The 23736-nt window shown below is 45.1% G+C and overlaps 1 protein-coding gene across 1 annotated transcript in view; it reads right to left on the bottom strand.

Moving 5' to 3' along the window:
• acer3 (alkaline ceramidase 3) overlaps positions 1-23736 on the bottom strand; it is a 159955-nt gene that overhangs the window by 92263 nt on the left and 43956 nt on the right. Inside the window, exons 3-4 of the mRNA XM_078402009.1 lie at positions 9342-9394; positions 1414-1466 (exon numbers count right to left, since the gene is read on the bottom strand). Coding sequence (XP_078258135.1) covers positions 1414-1466; positions 9342-9394 — 106 coding nt within the window. The remainder of the gene's footprint in view (positions 1-1413; positions 1467-9341; positions 9395-23736) is intronic.

Genomic DNA, 23736 nt, shown 5'->3' with positions numbered 1-23736 from the left:
GCCCACTGTGGTGCTGTTATCCATGTTCTCCTCACAGAACTGGGTGTCATAGACAATAGACAATAGGTGCAGGAGTAGGCCATCGGCCCTTCGAGCCAGCACCGCCATTCAATGTGATCATGGCTGATCATTCTCAATCAGTACCCCGTTTCTGCCTTCTCCCCATACCCCCCGACTTCGCTATCCTTAAGAGCTCTATCTAGCTCTCTCTTGAATGTATTCAGAGAATTGGCCTTCACTGCCCTCTGAGGCAGAGAATTCCACAGATTCACAACTCTCTGACTGAAAAAGTTTTTCCTCATCTCTGTTCTAAATGGCCTACCCCTTATTCTTAAACTGTGGCCCCTGGTTCTGGACTCCCCCAACATTGGGAACATGTTACCTGCCTCTAATGTGTCCAACTCCTTAATAATCTTATACGTTTCGATAAGATCCCCTCTCATCCTTCTAAATTCCAGTGTATACAAGCCTAGTCGCTCCAGTCTTTCAACATATGACAGTCTCGCCATTCCGGGAATTAACCTAGTAAACCTACGCTGCACGCTCTCAATAGCAAGAATATCCTTCCTCAAATTTGGAGACCAAAACTGCACAGTACTCCAGGTGCGGTCTCACTAGGGCCCTGTACAACTGCAGAAGGACCTCTTTGCTCCTATACTCAACTACTCTTGTTATGCTGAGTACTTTTTAGTATCTCTTATTCTAAACTCTTGATTTACTTCTTTCAGCTTCACCACAAAGACATTCCCATGCTCTACACAACTGCTTGCCAAATTAACAGATTCTTTTGAAATAATAAAACAATGTGCAGTACAACCTCCAACCATACTTCGCTGTAGACTTGAACTTTACTCAGTGTATGCTCTACGACCTTTCAGAGTAGATGAGATAAAATAAAATGAATAATACGAATAAAGGTGGTGTAGCAGTAGAGTTGCTGCCTCACAGCACCGGAGACCAGGGTTCGATCCCGACTACGGGTGCTGTCTGTACGGAGTTTGTACGTTCTCCCTGTGACCGCTTGGGTCTTCTCCAAGATCTTTGGTTTCCTCCCACACTCCAAAGATGTACAGGGTTTGTCGGTTAATCGGCTTGGTATAAATGTAAATTATCGCTAGTGTGTGTAGATAGTGTGAGTGTGCGGGGATCGTTGGTCGGTGCAAACTCGATGGGCAGAAGGGCCTGTTTCCGCACTGTATCTCTAAACTAAACTAAGGTTAAGGAATGCCGAAAGATTCTGACTAATGCCTTGAACACACTTATTATTCAATAAATAGGAACAGGAGTGGAGAATTTGAATTCCTTCTCACTTCCTGAATGTTCCTTTGGAACTTGAGTAATGCATACCAGGCACGCATAGCTGTGCACAGACCATCAGCTCTGATGAAAATCCATTATCAGATAAGTACTTACAGGCAGTAGACAAATATACAGCAGCTGTAGATCATGGGAAGTTCATCTAACAACTATGACAAAGAAAAAAAAAACACAATGAATTTCACGAAAATTACATAGAAAAACTGACGTAAACCCAGGTTAAATGCCAGAGAAGCCTGGAGGCATCGATGACATAATTTTCCCAACCCAATATATGTGGTAAATGAGTGGAACAGTTCCCACTCAAGTTGCCAAGGATACAAAGCTCTTTTTCTTAACAAGCTCTAGATTTACCATTTTAAAAGTTTCCTTTTCAAGCTTCACATCTGCTGTTATTACTCAGCAAAGATATACGACGGGGGCGATTTGGACGGGAAGAATAATGCATCAAAGTAGGTGCCTGGAAGCACCAACGATTTTAAGGTTATCGGTGAATTACTACATGCAATTATGGACAGAAAGGTGGGCAGAGGGGATGGGGTAGCTCTGTTGGTAAGTAATGAAATTCAGTCCTTAGTGAGGGGTGACACAGGATCAGAAGATGCAGAGTCATTGGGGTAAAAAGACTCTAGTGGGAGTTATTTACAGGCACCCAAACAGTAGCCAGGATATAGGGTACAAGTTACACCAGGAGATAAAATTGGCATCTTAAAATGGCAATGCTATGGTGGTCATGGGAGATTTCAATTTGCAGGTAGACTGGGAAAATCAGGTTGGAACTGGACCCCAAGAAAGGGAATTTGTAGAGTGCCTCCAAGATGGATTCTTAGAGTAGTTTGTACCAGAGCCTACCAGGGAAAAGGCAATTCTGGATTTAGTGTAATGTAATGAACCGGATTTGATAAGGGAACTCAAGGTAAAGGAACCATTAGGAGGTAGCAACCGCGACGTAAGTTTTAATCTGTAATTTGAGAGGGAGACGGTGAAATCGGATGTGTCGGCATTGCATTTGAGCAAAGGGGACTACAGAGGCATGAGGGAGGAGCTGGCCAAAGTTGACTGGAAAGGGACCCTAGCTGGGATGATGGTGGAACAGCAATGGAAGGAATTTCTGGGATCAATCCGGAAGATGCAGGATCTTTTCATTCCCAAAAGGAAGAATGATTCTAGGGGGAGACAGAGGCGACCGTGGCTGACAAGGGAAGTCAAGGACAGTATAAAACTAAAAGAGAAGGCGTATAACATAGCAAAGATTAGTGGGAAGCTTTTAAAGAACAACAGAAGGTAACTAAAAAGGCAATACGGGGAGAAAAGATGAAATACGAAGGTAAGCTAGCCAATAGTATAAAAGAGGATAACAAGAGTTTCTTCAGTTATACAAAGACTAAGGAAGAGGCAAGAGTGGAAGTTGGCCAACTGGAGAATTATGCAGGAGAAGTGATATTGGGGAACAAAGAAATGGCAAAGGAGTTGAATAACTTTTTTTGCATCAGTCTTCACAATGGAAGACACCAGCAACATGCCTGAACTTCAAGAGAGTCAGGGGGTAGAAATTAGTGGAGTGGCTATTACTAGGGAGAAGGTGCTTGGGAAGTGGAAAGGGCCGGAGGTGGATGTCACCCGGGCCAGGTGGACTGCATTGTGGAGGCATTGACATTGATATTTCAAGAATCACTAGAGACAGGAGATATTTATTCACAAAATGCTGGAGTAACTCAGCAGGTCAGGCAGCATCTCAGGAGAAAAGGAATGGGTGACGTTTCGGGTCGAGACCTTTCTTCAGACTGATGTCAGGGGGGGCGGGACAAAGGAAGGATATAGGTGGAGACAGGAAGATAGAGGGAGATCTGGGAAGGGGGAGGGGAAGAGTGGGACAGAAAAACTATCTAAAGTTGGAGAAGTTGATGTTCATACCACTGGGCTGCAAGCTGCCCAGGCGAAATATGAGGTGCTGTTCCTCCAATTTCCGGTGGGCCTCACTATGGCACTGGAGGAGGCCCTAGAGACAGGAGAGGTCTGGTGAGAAAATTGCCAATATTACCCCGCTGCACAAGGGAGCAAAGCAGAATAGTGGGAACCATAGGCCGGTTAGTCTGACTTCGGTGGTTGGTAAGATTTTAGAGTCCATTATAAAGGATGAGGTTTTGGAGTACTTAGAAGTTCAAGATAAAATAGGCCAGTCAGCATGGCTTTGTGAAGGGGAGCTCTTGCTTGGCAAATCTGCTGGAATTCTTTGAAGAAGTAAATAGCAGGACAGACAAAGGAGAGTCAGTAGATGTTGTTCACTTAGATTTTCAGAAAGCCTTTGAGAAGGTGCCACACGTGAGGCTGCTAAGGAAGATGAGAGCCCATGATATCAAAGGGCAGATACAAGCATGGATAGCAGGTTGGCAGGACAAAGACTGACAATAAAGGGGGCTTTCTCTGGTTGGCTGCCAGTGACTAGCGGGGTTCCGCAGGGGTCAGTGCTGGACGAGGAGATTGAAGGCTTTGTGGCCAAGTTTGCGGATGATACAAAAATAGGTGGAAGGCCAGGTAGTGTAGAGAAAGCAATGACTCCGCAGTAGGACTTAGACAGGTTGGGAGAGTGGGCAGAGAAGGAGCAGATGGAATATAGTGTAGCAAAGTGTGGTGTCATGCATTTGGGAATGGACTATTTTCTAAAGGCATGGACTATTTTCTAAATGGGGAGCGAATCCAGAAATCGGAGGTGCCGAAGGACTTGGGAGTGCTGATGCATGATTCCCAAAAGGTTAAACTGCAAGTCAAATCGGTAGTAAAGAAAGCAAACTCATTTATTTCAAGAGGACTTGTACACAACAACAGGGATACAATGCTGAGGCTGTATAAAGAGCTGGTCAGGCTGCATTTGGAATATTGAGAGCAATTTTGGGCACCATATCTGAGGAAGGCTGTGCTGGCTGTGTAGAGGGCCCAGAGGAGGTTTCCAAGAATGATCCCAGAAATGAGTGGGTTAACATATGATGAGCGTTTGTCGGCACAGGGCCTGCACTTGCTGGAGTTTAGAAGAATGAGGGGGGACCTCATTGAGACATACAGAATAGTGAAAGGCTCGGCTAGAGTGGATGTGGAGAGGATGTTTCCACTAGTGGGAGAGTCTAGGGCTAGTCATAGCCTTAGAATTAAAGGACGTTCTTTTAGGAAGGAAATGAGGAGAAATTTCTTTAGTCAGAGGGTGGTGAATCTGTGGAATTCTTTGCCACAGAAGGCTGTAGAGGCCAAGTCAGTGGATATTTTTACAGCAGAGATAGATAGATTTTTGATTAGTACACGTATCAGAAGTTATGGGGAGAAAGCAGGAGAATGGGTTAGGAGAGAGAGATTGATCAGCCATGATTGAACGGCAGCGTAGACTTGATGGGCTGAATTTCCTAATTCTACTCCTATCACTTATGACCTTAAGACCTTACGTACCCAAGGTTAGGTAAAAGGAGAACACTCCCTACATATCACAGTCAACACTTTGCCTTCAGTCCAACAAGATTAATGCATTTACATAGGACCTTCAATGCAGTACACACTTCCAAGGTATTGTCAAACAAAAATTGAAGCATGGAAGGGGTTTTTTTAGGGTAGACTATCGGAAGCTCGGTGAACATTGAACATAGGAACCGGCATTTCAGGCCACCATGCCAATGTAAATAAATCTCATCTGTATGCACATGGTCCTCATCCCTCTATTCCCTGCCTATTGATGTGTCGAGACAATAGGCAATAGACAATAGACAATAGACAATAGACAATAGGTGCAGGAGTAGGCCATTCAGCCCTTCGAGCCAGCACCGCCATTCAATGCGATCATGGCTGATCACTCTCAATCAGTACCCCGTTCCTGCCTTCTCCCCATACCCCCTAACTCCGCTATCCTTAAGAGCTCTATCCAGCTCTCTCTTGAAAGCATCCAACGAACTGGCCTCCACTGCCTTCTGAGGCAGAGAATTCCACACCTTCACCACCCTCTGACTGAAAAAGTTCTTCCTCATCTCCGTTCTAAATGGCCTACCCCTTATTCTTAAACTGTGGCCCCTTGTTCTGGACTCCCCCAACATTGGGAACATGTTATCTGCCTCTAATGTGTCCAATCCCCTAATTATCTTATATGTTTCAATAAGATCCCCCCTCATCCTTCTAAATTCCAGTGTATACAAGCCCAATCGCTCCAGCCTTTCAACATACGACAGTCCCGCCATTCCGGGAATTAACCTAGTGAACCTACGCTGCACGCCCTCCATAGCAAGAATATCCTTCCTCAAATTTGGAGACCAAAACTGCACACAGTACTCCAGGTGCGGTCTCACCAGGGCCCGGTACAACTGTAGAAGGACCTCTTTGCTCCTATACTCAACTCCTCTTGTTACGAAGGCCAACATTCCATTGGCTTTCTTCACTGCCTGCTGTACCTGCATGCTTCCTTTCATTGACTGATGCACTAGGACACCCAGATCTCGTTGAACTCCCCCTCCTCCTAACTTGACACCATTCAGATAATAATCTGCCTTTCTATTCTTGCTTCCAAAGTGAATAACCTCACATAGACAATAGACCATAGGTGCAGGAGTAGGTCATTCGGCCCTTCAAGCCAGCATCACCATTCAATGTGATCATGGCTGATCATTCTCAATCAGTACCCCGTTCCTGCCTTCTCCCCATACCCCCTGACTCCGCTATCCTTAACAGCTCTATCTAGCTCTCTCTTGAATGCATTCAGAGAATTGACCTCCACTGCCTTATGAGGCAGTGAATTCCACAGATATACAACTCTGACTGAAAAAGATTTTCCTCATCTCCGTTCTAAATGACCTAAATCTAAGAGGTAAATCTGGCCATTGTACCTGCTTCCGGCACCTTCTGTGGCAGCATGTTCTGGGCACCCACCACAAGTCTATATAAAGAAAAACCTGCCCCATACATTTCCTTTAAACATCCTCGCCACTGCTTTGAACCTATTCCCTGCTGTACATGGCATTTACACCCCGGGAAAGAGGGAAAGAAACTCAGACTATTTACTTTATCAATTTCATAATTTTATATACTTCCATAAGGTTGCCACTTAAGATTATTAAGGGGTTGGACACGCTAGAGGCAGGAAACATGTTCCCAATGCTGGGGGAGTCCAGAACCAGGAGCCACAGTTTAAGAATAAGGGGTAGGCCATTTAGAACGGAGATGAGGAAAAACTTTTTCAGTCAGAGAGTTGTAAATCTGTGGAATTCACTGCCTCAGAAGGCAGTGGAGGTCAATTCTCTGAATGCATTCAAGAGAGAGCTAGATAGAGCTCTTAAGGATAGCGGAGTCAGGGGGTATGGGGAGAAGGCAGGAACGGGGTACTGATTGAGAATGATCAGCCATGATCACATTGAATGGTGGTGCTGGCTCAAAGTGCCGAATGGCCTCCTCCTGCACCTATTGTCTATTGTCTCTAATACTCCAGAGAAAAAAAAATGTTTATCTAACCTCTCCTTGTCGCTAATACACTTAGAACTAGGCAACATCTGGTAAACCTCTTCTTCTTCCCCAAAACCTCCACATCCTTCTTATAAAACCATGTTATACGAACGATGTTGTCAAGCTGGAAAAGGTACAGAGAAGATTTACAAGAATGTTGCCAGGTCTAGCGAGTCTGAGTAAGAAGAGGTTTCGACTGGAACTCTATTCCCTGGAGCACAGGAGGATGAAGGGTGATCTTATTGAGGTGTATAAAATCAATTGAGGAATAGATCGGGTAGATGCACAGAGTCTCTTGCCCAGAGTAGGTGAATCGAGGACCAGAGGACACTGGTTTAAGGCAAAGGGGAAAAGGTTTAATAGGGATCCAAGGGGTAATCTTTTCACACAAAGGGGTGGTGGGTGTAAGGAACAAGCTGTCAGAGGAGGTAGTTGAGGCAGGGACTATCCCAACATTTAAGAAACAGTTACACAGGTACATGGATATGACAGGTTTGGATGGATATGGACCAAACGCGGGCAGGTGGGACTAGTGTAGCTGGGACATGTTGGCCGGTGTGGGCAAGTTGGGCTGAAGGGCCTGTTTCCACACTGCATCACTCTATGACTCTAAAACAGTTACCAGATCTGCACACAACACTGACCTAACCAAAATTTTATACAGCTGCAACATGACTTCCAACTTTTATATTCAGGGCTGATGAAGGCAAACATGCCAGATGACTTCTCAACCACCTTATCCACTTCTGTTCCAACCTTCAGGAAGCTATAGATTTGCACCCCCTCCACACCCCGATCCCTCTGCATATCAATGTTCCTCAGGCTCCAGCCATCTACGATATATTTACCTCTTACATTTGATCTTCAAAAATGTATCTTTATTCTGACTGGAATTTTACAAATGATTTTCACTTAGCTTTTCATGCCAAACTAGATAAGTCAATCTATTAAATGGTCTTTACCATTGGGTTCCCATCGATTTTTGATAAAAAAGTATCTCACTTAGATCTCTTGTAAAAGCCCAACGCTCACATCTTAAAATGACCTTTACTGTTACAATTATATAGGATCAGGCAGGAAGAAATAGGTGGCCTTTCAGGTCGGGACCCTACTTGTAGTTGGGGGGGGGGGAATTAAGCAAAAAATCTGGGCAAATAATAGGTGAATACAGGTGGTTGGAGGTGGAGGGGGGGGGGAGTTGATAGGCAGATGGTTGGAGTAAGTGACAAAGCCTAGAGGTGAAAAGCAGGCAAAATGGTGTCAGATGAGGGGAGAAGAGGAGGAGTAAAATTTAAAACTGGAGGGAGGGATATCAATCAGGAACAGATCGTCATCAATGAATATCAACACTACTCATGAATGAAGCAGGGAAATAGTAGACAGTAACTAAACAAGCAGAGACTCAAGTTCAGAGTTCAAGTTCACCTCAAGTTCAGGTGAGAAGAGGAGAGAAACAGTGCACAATCAAAGAAAATAGTGCACTGTGCAATATCTACAGGTTCTTATTTAAATTCCTCACCACAAGTTTCAAGAACTTGGGCGGCACGGTGGCGCAGTGATAGAGTTGCTGCCTTTACAGCGCCAGAGACCCAGGTTCGATCCTGACTAAGGGTGCTATCTGTATGGAGTTTGTACGTTCTCCCCGTGACCTGCATTGGTTTCCCCTGGGATCTCCGGTTTCCTCCCATACTCCAAAAACCTACAGGTTTGTAGGTACATTGGCTTGATATAATTGTAAATTGTTGCAGGTGTGTGCAGGAAAGCGTTAGTGCGCGGGGATCGATGAAACAGGCGCCGTATCGTTTAACTAAACTAAACAAAAACTAGACTAATATGATAGGTAATAGGCTGCACGGTGTAATGGGCATTCAAGTAACAAAATGACATCCAGATCCAGTTTAAAGAATTCAGATGGCAATGAATTGCTGAGATCCTTTCAGTTGCTTGGGTCCCATTGTTGATTTTGATGTTCACAGGAAGCTTATTAGAAACATAGACATAGAAAATAGGTGCAGGATGAGGCCATTTGGCCCTTCGAGCCAGCACTGCCATTCATTGTGATCATGGCTGATCATCTATAATCAGTAACCCGTGCCTGCCTTCACCCCATATCCCTAGATTCCACTAGCCCTTAGAGCTCTATATAACTCTCTTTTAAATTAATCCAGTGAATTGGCCTCCACTGCCTTCTGCGGCAGAGAATTCCATAAATTCACAACTCTCTGGCTGAAAAGGTTTCTTCTCGCCTGAGTTTCAAATGGCCTCCCCTTTATTCTTAGACTGTGTGGACCCTGGTTCTGGACTCCCCCCAACATTGGGAACATTTTTCCTGCATCTAGCTCGTCTAGTCCTTTTCCGATTTTTATACGTCTCTATAAGATCCCCTCTCATCCTTCTAAACTCCAGTGAACACAAGCCGAGTCTTTCCAATCTTTCAATATTAGTCTCATCTGGATGTAGACCAGGAATACCAAAGACATAAGTCAGGTCTGAAAGGCAGTCAGGAAAGTAGAGCTTAAACAAATGATTTAAACACTGGTAGTTGTGTAGCTGCTCACCTGCATTTCATATTTCAGTGTCATGTGGAAAAACCATGACCCTACTCCCACAGCTGAAACAAGAATAAAATTCAAAAGATTAAGAAAGGGGAAAAATACGGTGTTATATGCCCAAAGTTCATATTCAAAAACTGCACAGAAGACGCGAAGTTGTTTAAGATAAATAGCTTAGACAATAAACAATAGGTGCAGGAGTAGGCCATTCGGCCCTTCAAGCCAGTACCGCCATTCAATGTGATCATGGCTGATCATTCTCAATCAGTACCCCGTTCCTGCCTTCTCCCCATACCCCCTGACTCCGCTATCCTCAAGAGCTCTATCCAGCTCTCTCTTGAATGCATTCAGAGAATTGTCCTCCACTGCCTTCTGAGGCAGAGAATTCCACAGATTCACAACTCTCTGACTGAAAAAGGTTTTCCTCATCTCCGTTCTAAATGGCCTACCCTTTATTCTTAAACTGTGGCCCCTTGTTCTGGACTCCCCCGACATTGGGAACATGTTTCCTGCCTCTAATGGGTCCAACCCCTTAATAATCTTATACGTTTCGATAAGATCCCCTCTCATCCTTCATATATGTTTAACCGTCATAACTGACCATGTGATTAAGCTTTAGCAATTGTGTAGGAAAATAACTGCAGATGCTGGTACAAATCGAAGGTATCACAAAATGCTGGAGTAACTCAGCAGGTCAGGCAGCATCTAGGAGAGAGGGAATGGGTGACGTTTCGGGTCGAGACCCTTCTTCAGACTGATCTTCAGACTGTCTTCAGACAGAAAGTTTAGCAGTTTGTAATTTGACCAAATTTAAATTCAATATTGAACCATAGATTGAAAGATAGAGCGTGGAAACAAACCCTTCGACCCACTCAGCCCACGCCGCCCATCGATAACCCGTCAACACGGGCGGCACGGTAGTGCAGCGGTAAAGTTGCTGCCTTACAGCGAATGCAGCGCCGGAGACTCGGGTACGATCCTGACTACGGGCGCCGCCTATACGGAGTTTGTACGTTCTCACCATGACATGTAAAAATTGTCCCTAGTATGTGTAGGATAGTGTTAGTGTGCGGGGATCGCTGGGCGGCGCGGACCCGGTGGGCCGAAGGGCCTGTTTCTGCGCTGTATCTCTAAATCTAAATCTAAATACCCAGTTCGATGTTATCCCACTTTCTCATCCACTCCCTTTACACATTACGGGCAATGTACAGGGGCCAATTAACGTACAAAACCGCACGTCTTTGGCATGTGGGGGAGAAACCGGAGCATCCTGAGAAAACCCATGTCGTTACAGGAAGAACATGTAAACTTCATACAGAGAGCAGCCAAGGTCAGGAACGAACCTGGGTCTCTGTTGCTGTGAGGCAGCAGCACTACTAGCTGCCACTGTTCTGCCTGGTAAATATTTAGCTTTAGATTTTTTAGATTTAGAGATATAGCGCGGAAACAGGCCCTTCGGCCCACCGAGTCCGTGCCGCCCAGCGATCCCCGCACATTAACACTATCATACACACACTAGGGACAATTCTTACATTTACCCAGTCAATTAACCTACATACCTGTACGTCTTTGGAGTGTGGGAGGAAACTGAAGATCTTGGAGAAAACCCACGCGGGTCACGGGGAGAACGTACAAACTCCATACAGACGGCGCCCGTAGTCAGGATCGAACCTGAGTCTCCGGCGCTGCATTCACTGTAAGGCAGCAACTCTACCGCTGCGCCACCGTGCCGTCCTATTATTTAATCCCAGTCTACGAAAACGGTTATTTCTAAATATGGGAACTACACTCGCCCCCCAGCAGGACTTATACATCAGGAGGTGCAGATCCAGAGCCAGCAACATTATGGGGGACCCCTACCACCCCAGCAACGGACTGTTCCAGCTGCTACGGTCAGGCAAACGCATCCGCTGTCACGCTGTGAAAACGGAGAGGATGAGACGGAGTTTCTTCCTACAGGCCATCTGGACTGTTAACTCTCATATCACCAGAGACTAATTTAATTTACTGTATCATTTATTTTTTGTGTTAAAACATTTTTTTCTATTCTGTTATGTAGTTTAGCACAATCCGCAGGCATTGCCACTTTCATTTCACTGCACATCTTGTGTATGTATGTGACAAATAAACTTGACTTGACTTGATATGAATGATACCTGTCATTCCACATAGCCACATAATTCTGTGGCACATAAACATGTGAATTTACCCTTCATTTTTGGTTACTTAATTGTTGCAAAAGACAGGGCAATGCAGAAAAGCACATGGGAACAACTTCAAAGCACTGATTTTAACGGTTTTATACTGATAAACAAAAGTTTACTCCATTAATTGAGCTCACTCCTTGTGGCTGCTTGTCAAACATCAGCATGTAGGGGGTCTTATAGGATTACAATTTACACTGAACTGTCAAGCACCGTCCAGCAAGAGCCTTTGACATGACAGAACATTTCCCATTCACATTACCCCGCCCCTCCCCGTACTAATCCTGAATTTCTCCTCATTGTTATTTGGCTGAGGACACCAAGATATTCATCATTAGGTTAAACAGGAGATTGACAGATTCTTGATTAGTACAGGTGTCAGGGGTTATGGGGAGAAGGCAGGAGAATTGAGTTGAGAGGGAAAGATAGGTCAGCGAAGATTGAATGGCAGAATAGATTTGATGGGCCAAATGGTCTAATTCTGCTCCTATAGCTTATGAACCCAAGAACAATCTTAACTGATTTTATTAGAGCCTAAGACATCGAATCAGATTTGGCAATTCGGCCCATCGAGTCGGCTCTGCCATTTGATAATGAATGAATGATCGAGTTTTCCCTCAGCCCCATTCTCCTGCCTTCTCTTGACGCCCTTGCTAATTTTTCTTTAGTCAGAGAGTGGTGAATCTGTGGAATTCATTGCGACAGATGGCTGTGGAGGCCAAGTTATTGGATATCTTTTTAAAAAAACATTGACAGGTTCTTGATTAGTAAGGGTGTCAAAGGTTACGGGGAGAAGGCAGGAGAATGGGGTTAAGTGGGAAAGATGGTGGAGTAGACTTGATGGGCCAAATGGCCTAATTCTGCCCCTATAACATGATCAAATCAAGAAACTATCAAGCACCGCCCTCCAATTAATTTCACGATTCACTGCCCTCTGGCTAAAAAAATTCCTCCTCACCTCCATTCTAGGGGTGCATCCTTTTATCAAGAGGTGCGTCCTTTTATTCTGAGGCTATGCCCTCTAGTCCGAGACTCTCCCACGACTGAAAACATCCTAAACTTTTTCAGTCAGAGAGTTGTAAATCTGTGGAATTCTCTGCCTCAGAAGGCAGTGGAGGCCAATTCTCTGGATGCTTTCAAGAGTGAGCTAGATAGAGCTCTTAAAGATAGCAGAGTCAAGGGCTATATGGGGAGAAGGCAGGAACGGGGTACTGATTGAGAATGATCAGCCATGATCACATTGAATGGCGGTTCTGGCTCGAATGGCTGAATGGCCTACTCCTGCACCTATTGTCAATTGAATTTCAATTTTCAATTTAAAATACTTTATTGGCATAAGATATATCATTATATTGCCAAAGTATAGAACATAACATACATATTTAAAATGCATGAATATAAAAACAAGTATACAATGCATGGGTCGATATGCCCCTGTACATATATATTCACGCAATACATTTATAGCCTTTTATTCTTCTTTAATATCTCCTCTCTGCCTCCACATCCCCCTCAACCCCTCAATCCTATTTATCCCCAGCATTCACTGGTTCTTAAGCAGCACAAAATGCTGGGCTGGCACTTTCACAACTATTTCAGTAAAGCACTCTCCTCACTCCTTGGCATGGCCCCTCTTCTACCCCCATCCCCCACACCAACAATGCCAAGTACAAGTCATAATAGGACCTTTTCAATTACTGCTAAATTGTCTAAATTACCATTTGCAATCTAATTACCCATTTATGTTAAATAGCTTCTTTTGAAAAAGGGTCTGTACAAGGTTTTGGCAGATGTGCTGAAATAACACCATCCATCTCAATGAGCAAGGAGGTTTTTTTTCTTCCGTGCTCCTTCCAACACCATCAGCATGAGTTTTCACTTACACTTTTTTCTCCAACAGCGAGAATATTTTAGAGGCAGAGGATAAAGCAAAGTTGTTTTCATTTTTTTTTAAACACATTAATCCAGCACACTAACTCTAATATAAAAGAATTGGGAATGTACAAGGATTGTGATAGAAAACTATAATGCCTGCTTTTGGCTCTAAGGAGTTAATATTCCCAGTAGAAGAATACTTACTGCTTAAGCTGCATAAACTGTGCATTCATCATTGCTTGAAGTATCAATCCTACGTAATCATTCAACTCATTTTAAAAGGAATTCAATAAAGTGGCAGAAGCAGTGCTTGTAACAATGAACAAAAGGCAGTTGTATCTTCCCATTAAAATAAGGTCAAATAGATTTTAAAAAGGTATTAAAAGTTTAAAGAAAGTTAAAGGGTAAAGCTGTTCCCTTAATTGACGTGCCGTGGTACAGTGGTAAAGCTTGTAGAGCTGCTGTCTCTGTGACTCGGATTCAATCCTGACCTTGGCTGTCTGTGTGAGTGCTTGCACGTTCTCGCTGTGACCACGTAGGTTTCCTCTGGGCACTCTTTTTGGAGATCAATTGGCCTCTTTAAATTGCCCCTAGTTTAGTTTACAGATACAGCGCGGAAACAGGCCTGTCAGTCCATCGAGTATAGGCCAACCAGCACTATCCTACACACCAGGCACAATTTACAATTTTCACCGAAGTCAATGAACCTACAAACCTGTACGTCTTTGGAGTGTGGGAGGAAACCGGAGCACCCGGAGAAAACCCACGCAGTCACGTGTACAAACTCCATCTAGACAGCACCCGCAGTCAGGATCGAACCAGAGTCTCTGGCGCTTTAAGGCAGCAACATCGCTGCGCCACCGTGCGTACGCCACCAAGGATACGAAAGTAACATAGAATAACATAGAACCAGCGTGAACGAATGGCCCAGCGATGATTCGGTGGGAGTCAGCAAGGAAAGGCCTCTTTCGTTGTTGTATTTCAGTAAAACAACAAGGGGGAACCAACTCAGTTATCAACAGAAGAATTGGGGAAGAGGGGAAACAAGTACTTCCTTTCTCATGGTCTAATTCTACTCCTATCACTTATGAACATGATCATACGCAAGAGTCACTATGTTGGCGCCATTTCACAGTCCCAGCTGCAGCGAGCCACAAGGGTCTGTTGCAGCCGTCACCGCCACCCCGGTCGACCCGTGAACCATTGTCCTTCTTGGACTGCCCTCTTCACCCCTTGTTTGCTGGGGGGGGGAGTGATTCCTGCAGCCGATCTTGAGGGTGTGGAAGGGAAGATCCTTTCTTACTTGGCCCCTTGACCAGCGTCCGCCGGCATTTCTCCAACTCCTTCCTCCATGCTCCTCTCCGATTCCCGGTCATCAGGAGTGAGCAGGGGGTCAGACTTCCCCCTCCAGGCGGGTTCCCGGTTCGGCAGCGGTCGATCCAGACCTGCTGTTATTCTACCTCATCACACGGAAGGGTTGAATGAATGAAAGTCTACAAACAGCAGTGAAGAAAGCCAGTGGAATGTTGGCCTTCATAACAAGAGGAGTTGAGTATAGGAGCAAAGAGGTCCTTCTGCAGTTGTACAGGGCCCTAGTGAGACCGCACCTGGACTACTGTGTGCAGTTTTGGTCTCCAAATTTGAGGAAGGATATTCTTGCTATTGAGGGCGTGCAGCGTAGGTTTACTAGGTTAATTCCCGGAATGGTGGGACTGTCGTATGTTGAAAGACTGGAGTGACCATGCTTGTATACACTGGAATTTAGGACGAGAGGGGATCTTATCGAAACATATAAGATTATTAAGGGGTTGGACACGTTAGAGGCAGGAAACATGTTCCCAATGTTGGGGGAGTCCAGAACCAGGGGCCACAGTTTAAGAATAAGGGGTAGGCCATTTAGAACGGAGATGAGGAAAAACTTTTTCAGTCAGAGAGTTGTAAATCTGTGGAATTCTCTACCTCAGAAGGCAGTGGAGGCCAATTCTCTGAATGCATTCAAGAGAGAGCTAGATAGAGCTCTTAAGGATAGCGGAGTCAGGGGGTATGCGGAGAAGGCAGGAACGGGGTACTGATTGAGAATGATCAGCCATGATCACATTGAAAGGTGGTGCTGGCTCGAAAGGCCGAATGGCCCACTCCTGCACCTATTGTCTATTGTCTATAAACTTCAGTCCATCTCCACTGTGTTAAGGCAGCAAACGTGCCAAACATTTATTTTTTTTCAGACTCTATTTCCAAGTCTAAGCCAAGTTGGCCTCACAACAAGGCCCCCCTCGAGAGATTAAAATCCATCAAAGGTCTGGCACGCAAACAGTAAAACACGAGCAATAACACAAACCCCTGTTGATAAGGGTTTGCTGCTACAAAAAGGTTTGAATACGGTTCTCAATTAAAATGGAAACCAGTAGAGAAGATTTGGGGAGTTAGGTGGTGGGACAGATGGATCTATCTGTCAGAAGAATTTAAGGAAGACTTGACACTCCTCTGGTTAGGCCAATAACATGGACATAGCATCCCTGGCATGGATGCAATAAATATACAAAAGAATGCAGACACTGCTTGGCACCACAATGGCAAAGACAAATCTCAATATCTCTCCAATTAATCGTTTCTTTAAAAAAAAAAACTTTGATATCTTCACTAAACTCTACAGCAAATTTACATTACCAAATGCAACAGGCAGAAGCTATTTGATCTCTCAAGCCTCTTTCGTCCTTGTGAAAGATTGAACTATAGGGGAAATCTTCCACAGAGACAGGATCTAACTTCTAGCTTCTAACTTTGGAAACAGGCGCTTTGGCCCACCGAGTCCATGCCAACCAACAATCGCCCATACATTAGTTATCCCAGTCTCGCATCCTACGCACTAGAGGCAATTTATAGAAGCCAATTAACCCACAGACCTAATGTGTAGGACGCAACTGCAGATGCTGGTTTAAACCAAAGTTAGACACAAAATGCTGGAGTAACTCAGCGGGACAGGCAGCATCTCTGGAAAGAGGCAATGGGTGACTTTCAGATCGAGACCCTTCGACCCGAAACGTCACCCATTTCTTCTACCCAGAGATGCTGCCTGTCCTGCTGAGTTACTCCAGCATTTTTGTGTCAACCCACAAACCTACATGTCTTTAGAATGTGGGAGGAAACTGGAGCACCTGGAGAAAACCAAGACAACAACCACTCCCTCGGTGTCACCAAAACAAAGGAGCCAGTGACCGGCTTCAGGACGCGGGGTGGAGTACATGGTGCTGTATCAATGGCGCTGAAGTAGGGATGGTCAACAGCTTCACGTTTCCATCTGTAAATATCATCAACAGTTTGCCCTGGTTCAATCACGTTTGCGCCATGGGCCAGAAAGTACACCAACTCCTCTACTTCCTCAGAAGGCTAATGACTTTCGGCAAAAATCTCCAATGACTCTTAACGGTAAATGCACCATAGAAATAATAATAATAATAATAATTCCTATATTCCTTTATTCGTTCCACACCGAGGAAATTTACAGTGTTACAGCAGCAAAGTGGACAGCAAGAGATCATTCATTATAAATAAAAGATACATAGATTGTCATCAGTTTTTTGTGTGTTCTTAGCTGTTATTGTTGACTCGTCTGCTGGGAGCAGTGCTGGTTGTGCAGTCTCACAGCAGCGGGAAGGAAGGACCTCCCATATCTCTCCTTCACGCACTTGGAGTGAAGGAGTCTGTCACTGAAAGCGTCCTATTTGATGCTTCACAGCTTGGTATGGCAACTACTTTGCAAAATATATCAATACATTTCTAAGCGTTGTGGATGCAGCCGTACCCACCATACAAACCACATTCCTCCTCCTCCTCCACAAACCCACCCCCAACCCCGATCAAATCCACCGATACTTTTTTGCCGTCTCAAGAAAACAACCAAGAAATCAAGGACCAAGCGTGGTCCTTGGATGATTTCTTTCTTGACCCAAACACCTTTCATGACGTAAAATGCCACCTATCCATGTTCTCCAGGGATGCAGCCTGACCTGCTATTCCAGCACTTTAGGTAGACACAAAATGCTGGAGTAACTCAGCGGACTGGAGGGTCTCGACCTCGACATAAATGTGAGGTTGTCCACTTTGGTGGCAAGAACAGGAAAGCAGACTATTATCTGAATGGTGGCCGATTAGGAAAAGGGGAGATGCAACGAGACCTGGGTGTCGTGGTACACCAGTCATTGAAAGTAGGCATGCAGGTGCAGCAGGCAGTGAAGAAAGCGAATGGCATGTTGGCATTCATAGCGAGGGGATTTGAGTATAGGAGCAGGGAGGTTCTGCTGCAGTTGTACAGGGCATTGGTGAGACCACACCTGGAGTATTGCGTACAGTTTTGGTCTCCTAATCTGAGGAAAGACATTCTTGCCATAGAGGGAGTACAGAGAAGGTTCACCAGATTGATTCCTGGGATGGCAGGACTTTCATATGAAGAAAGACTGGATAGACTCGGCTTGTACTCGCTGGAATTCAGAAGATTGAGGGGGGATCTTATAGAAACTTACAAAATCCTTAAGGGGTTGGACAGGCTAGATGCAGGAAGATTGTTCCCGATGTTGGGGAAGTCCAGAACAAGAGGTCACAGTTTAAGGATAAGGGGGAAGTCTTTTAGGACCGAGATGGAGAAAGTTTTTTTTCCACACAGAGAGTGGTGAATCTGTGGAATTCTCTGCCACAGAAGGTAGTTGAGGCCAGTTCATTGGCTATATTTAAGAGGGAGTTAGATGTGGCCCTTGTGGCTAAAGGGATCAGGGGGTATGGAGAGAAGGCAGGTACAGGATACTGAGTTGGATGATCAGCCATGATCATATTGAATGGCGGTGCAGGCTCGAAGGGCCGAATGGCCTACTCCTGCACCTATTTTCTATGTTTCTATAACCCGAAACATCACCCATTCCTTCTCTCATGAGATGCTGCCTGACCCGCTGAATTACTCCAGCATTTTGTGTCTACCTTCGATTTAAACCAGCATCTGCAGTTTTTTTCCCCTACTATTCCAGCACTTTATGTCCTTTTTCCATTTATGTTCCAGTCATTCTCTCTTCTCCCACTAGGGAGGAGATTCAAAAGCCTGAAAGTACGTAGCAATAGATTCAAGAACAGTTGCTTTCCCCGCTGTTATCAGAGTCTTAGATGAACATTTCATACGCTGGGGATGAAATCCTAATCTTCCAATCTACCTCACTGCAGCCTTTCTCACTTTATTATCTGCACAGATCTGCAGCTGTAACACTTATATTCTGAACTCAGTTTCCTATCTCTATTGCATTACCTGATGCAGTCATGTGTGACATGGTTTGCCCGGATAGCATGCAAAATAAATATTTCACTGCAGACGTGACAAACATAACTATGAGGTTAAGGGAAGGCCAGATACATCATTTCTAGATAAGGCCCGCAAAGAAACAATAACCAATGATGAAAGGCCCAGTAACTGAGGAACGCATATATAAAGGCCGCCTGCAAAAGAACATGTCGCATGCCATGATAATCTGGAATGCAATACCAGAAAAAGATGGCAGAAGCTGATTTAATAGGAGCAAAATTTGCACGTCTGAGTTTAAGGAACAGCAGAGGTGAAAGAACTTTGTCTGTTCAGAATAGTTGGCACCTGCACAATCGCCCCTTTCTGCCCGATACAATGTTGGCAAATTCCCGCAAGAAATTATGTTGGCAAATGAGGACACAAATCTTTGCTGAGATCAAAAATTAGTAAAAATGAATTCTTTGAATAACATGCATGCCATTCAAATTGGTATTGGTTTTATTATTATTGTCAATGGTTCAATGGTTCTTTATCATTGTCACCTGCACAAAAAGGCTCAGTGAAATCATTTATTTTTTTTGCATACAGTTCACTTAAATTATTGCTGTACATCAATACAATCCCAGTTTAAGTGCAGAATACAGCTGCTCCTCAGTATAACGTTGGGGTTCCGTTCCGGGAAACCCATCGCAAACCGAAAATATCGTGCGTCAAAATGCATTGAATACGCGTGATCACGTGGCTGGAAGCGAGCTGCGGCTCGCTACGGGTCGCTGCCGTTTGCACCATCGCTCCCGTTTCTGCTCTGTATCTCTAAACTAAACTATGTTATGGGTTTGGGAGCCAGTCAGAGTAGCCGAGGAGAGTATCAGTAGTGCATTCGGTAGATGATACACTCTGGGGCAGGGGCGTGATAGTGATGGACAGATAGATTTGTAGTGTTAAATGAAGAGTCAATCAAATGGGATGCTTTGCAAACTGGATGATGTTGAGCTTCCTCGTTGGAATGTAAGAGTCACAGAGATATACAGCACAGAGACGGAGAGCACAGAAACAGATCTTTCATCCCAGCTCATCCATGCTGAGAAAGTTGCCCACTGAGCTATTCCCACTTGCCTGTCCTTGGCTCATATCCCTCGAAAACAAATAACTTTGACAGGAAAGGTTAAGTGTCTTTTAAATTGCAATTGTACCTGCCTCTACAACTTCCTCTGGCAGCTCGTTCCATATACTACCACTCTCTGTGTGGCAACAGATGCCCCTCAGGATAGATAGATAGAAAATGCTGGAGTAACTCAGCAGGTCAGGCAGCATCTTTGAAGAAAAAGAAAAGGTGACGCTTCAGTTGGAACCCTTCTTCAAATTCCATCCTTCGTAGAGTCCAGGTAGGTGAGGAACCGCTTATTGAATGAGTGGATCTGCAGTAGAATGTAGTACCGTTGGGGTCCATTGCAGATCTGGGTGAGCGAGTGGGTGAGTCTGAAGAAGGATTCCGACACAAAATTCTTGCTATTGAGGGCGTGCAGCGTAGGTTTACTAGGTTAATTCCCGGAATGGCGGGACTGTCCAATGTTGAAAGACTGGAGCGGCTAGGCTTGTATAAACTGAAATTTAGAAGGATGAGAGGGGATCTTATCGAAACATATAAGATTATTAAGGGGTTGAACACGTTAGAGGCACAATGTTGGGGGAGTCCAGAACCAGGGGCCACAGTTTAAGAATAAGGGGTAGGCCATTTAGAACGGAGATGAAGAAAAACGTTTTCAGTCAGAGAGTTGTAAATCTGTGGAATTCTCTGCCTCAGAAGGCAGTGGAGGCCAATTCTCTGAATGCATTCAAGAGAGAGCTTGATAGAGCTCTTAAGAATAGTGGAGTCAGGGGGTATGGGGAGAAGGCAGGAATGGGGTACTGATTGAGAATGATCAGCCATGATCACATTGAATGGTGATGCTGGCTCGAAGGGCCGAATGGCCTACTCCTGCACCTATTGTCTATAAAATGTCACCTATTCTTTTACTCCAGAGATGTTGCCTGACCTGCTGAGTTCCTGCAGTTTTTTGTGTCTATCTTCGGTATAAACCAGCATCGGCATTTCCTTCCTACACGTTGCCCCTCAAATTCCTTTTAAATCTTTCCCCTCTCACCTTAGACCTATGCCATCTAGTTTTAGACTTCTGTACCTTAAGGGAAAGGCTGTGGTTATTGACCTTTTCTATGCCTCTCATGATGTTATAAATCTCCACGTCGCCTCAGTCTCTTATGCTCCAGGGGGAAAAATGACACAACTTCGCCTTATGACTCAAGCCTTCTCAGAACATCCTCAAATCTTTATTTCACCCTGTCCAGTTGAATGACATCCTTCCTACAGCAGGGCAACCAGAACTATACAGTACTCCAAATGTGGCCTGACCAACATTTTGTGCATGTCCCAACATCTATACTCAAATATTATTTAAAAGACATCTGGATCGGCATAAGGATATTCAGGGAGTGGAGGGAGATGGATTGTAAATGAAATTATGGAAGTCATAATAGTGCAAGAAAATAACTACAGATGCTGGTACAAATCAAAGGTATTTATTTCACAAAATGCAGGAGTAACTCAGCAGGTCAGGCAGCATCTCAGGAGAGAAGGAATGGGTGACGTTTCGGGTCGAGACCCTTCTTCAGACTCAGTCCCGAAACGTCACCCATTCCTTCTCTCCTGAGATGCTGCCTGACCTGCTGAGTTACTCCAGCATTTTGTGAAATAAATACCTTATGAGAGTCATAGATAGGGTAGATAGTCAGAACCTTTTTCGCAGGCTAGAAACGTCCAACACGAGAGGGAACAGCTAAACGGTGAAAGGAGGAAGGTTTAATGGAGATGTGTAGTGCAAGTTTTTTTGTTACACGTAAAATGGTGGGTGCCTGGAACACATTGCAAAGAGTGGTGGTGGAGGCAACTACGAGAGTGGCGATTAAGAGGCTTTTAGATAGGCACATGGAAGTGCAAGGAATCGAGAGGTATGGATCATGTACTGGCGGATAACTTGGCACCATGTTCAGCACAAACATCAACCAGAACATTATGGGCCGAAGAGCCGGTTCCTGCGCTGTACTGTTCTATGTTCCATGTGCAGGCAGATAAAAGTTGATCTTGGCATCATGATCGGCATAGACATTTTGTGGTCAAAGTGCCTGTTCTTGTGCTGTACTGATCCATGTTCTAAAAGCCTGATCAATGAAGGCAAGCGTGCCAAACGCCTCCTGCACCACCCTGTCCACCTGGGCCGCCACTTCCACGGAACTGTGTCGCTGAACACCCTAGGTCTGGCTGTCCTGCCTTGTTGCACTTGCAGACGGTGCATATGCTTTGGGATGACAGGAAGCGAGTAGTTTACTGAAGGATACTCAACCTCCCACCTACTTTTGATGATGCACAATGCACGCGGCTCCCACAGTCATCCCCTGCTTATCAGTGTGGTGGAGGTGCAGCAATTTCTACAGGTGCCATTTAATCTGCCGCCATATCTTTGGGACGTGGGTGGAAGCCGGGCACGTGGGAGAAACCCATGCAGCCATAGAGTCGCACATGCACGGCAACTGAAAGCAAGTTTGAACCAGAGTCGCAGGCACAGTTCAGCTGCGCAACAATTGCTGGGCCACTGTGCCACCCACATGGTCTTACCTGGGCAATCTTCCAGATTGGTGGGTGGACTCCAGCGTTGTAATTATACCGGAACGGCTTAGCTAAACACACAGCCAGTTCTTAAGTAAATCTTGAGTAATAACACAGTAGGGTGTTGTCCGATTTCATTGCCTTTGTTGCATCCAGTGATCAAAGCTGTTTTTCTTTTTAAATCACGTGAAGTGAGCTGAATTGGCTGAAGACTTGTCTCTATGCGGGGGTGAGGAAACTCAAGAGAAGGAATGATCAATCTTCCACCTGGAAATGTGATCTGCGTGCGGTCACACGTTTCAGTGCGGTCTTGAGTACTTGCATGCCAGGCCCTATTTGCTGTTCAATTGTCCGCTTCCATTCACAACTAAAAGTAGACACCCATTGCTGGAGTAACTCAGCAGGACTCCAGCATTTACTCCAGCATTTTGTGTCTATGTTTGGTTTGCACCAGCATCTGCAGTTCCTTCCTACACCCGATGAGGCAGGTTTGCACAGCATTGATCCGATATCTTGCTTGTGGAAATGCCTGCCCACTGTCATACCATCTTGTCCACGTCGCCCACACATAACACCAGATTGAGGTTCGTAAGTCCATAAGTCATAGGAGAAGAGGTAGGCCATTCGGCCCATCGAGTCTACTCCATCATTCAATCACGGCTGATTTATCTTTCCCTCCAAACTCCATTCCCCTGTCTTCTCCCCATGATCCCTGACACCTGTACTAATCAAGAATCTATCAATCTCCGCCTTAAAAGTACCCAATGATGGCCTCCACAGCCAGGGCGACACGGTGGCGCATCGGTAGAGTTGCTGCTTTACAGCGAATGCAGCGCCGGAGACTCAGGTTCGATCCTGACTACGGGTGCTGCACTGTAAGGAGTTTGTACGTTCTCCCCGTGACCTGCGTGGGTTTTCTCCGAGATCTTCGGTTTCCTCCCACACTCCAAAGACGTACAGGTATGTAGGTTAATTGGCTGGGTAAATGTAAAATTGTCCCTAGTGGATAGTGTTAATGTACGGGGATCGCTGGGCGGCACGGACTTGGAGGGCCGAAAAGGCCTGTTTCCGGCTGTATATATATGATATGATATGATATGATATATCTACAGCCGGAAGTACGGAGTGTTACGTTCTCCCCGTGACCTGCGTGGGTTTTCTCCGAGATCTTCGGTTTCCTCCCACACTCCAAAGACGTACAGGTTTGTAGGTTAATTGGCTGGGCAAATGTAAAAATTGTCCCTAGTGGGTGTAGGATAGTGTTAGTGTGCGGGGACCGCTGGGCGGCACGGACCCGGTGGGCCGAAGGGCCTGTTTCTGCGCTGTATCTCTAAATCTAAATCTAAAAATCTGTGGCAATAAATTCCACAGATTCACCAC

Source organism: Rhinoraja longicauda, chromosome 7, assembly GCF_053455715.1.
Source record: "Rhinoraja longicauda isolate Sanriku21f chromosome 7, sRhiLon1.1, whole genome shotgun sequence".
Lineage (NCBI taxonomy): Eukaryota > Metazoa > Chordata > Chondrichthyes > Rajiformes > Arhynchobatidae > Rhinoraja > Rhinoraja longicauda.
This window is presented reverse-complemented; position numbering and strand designations above follow the sequence as displayed.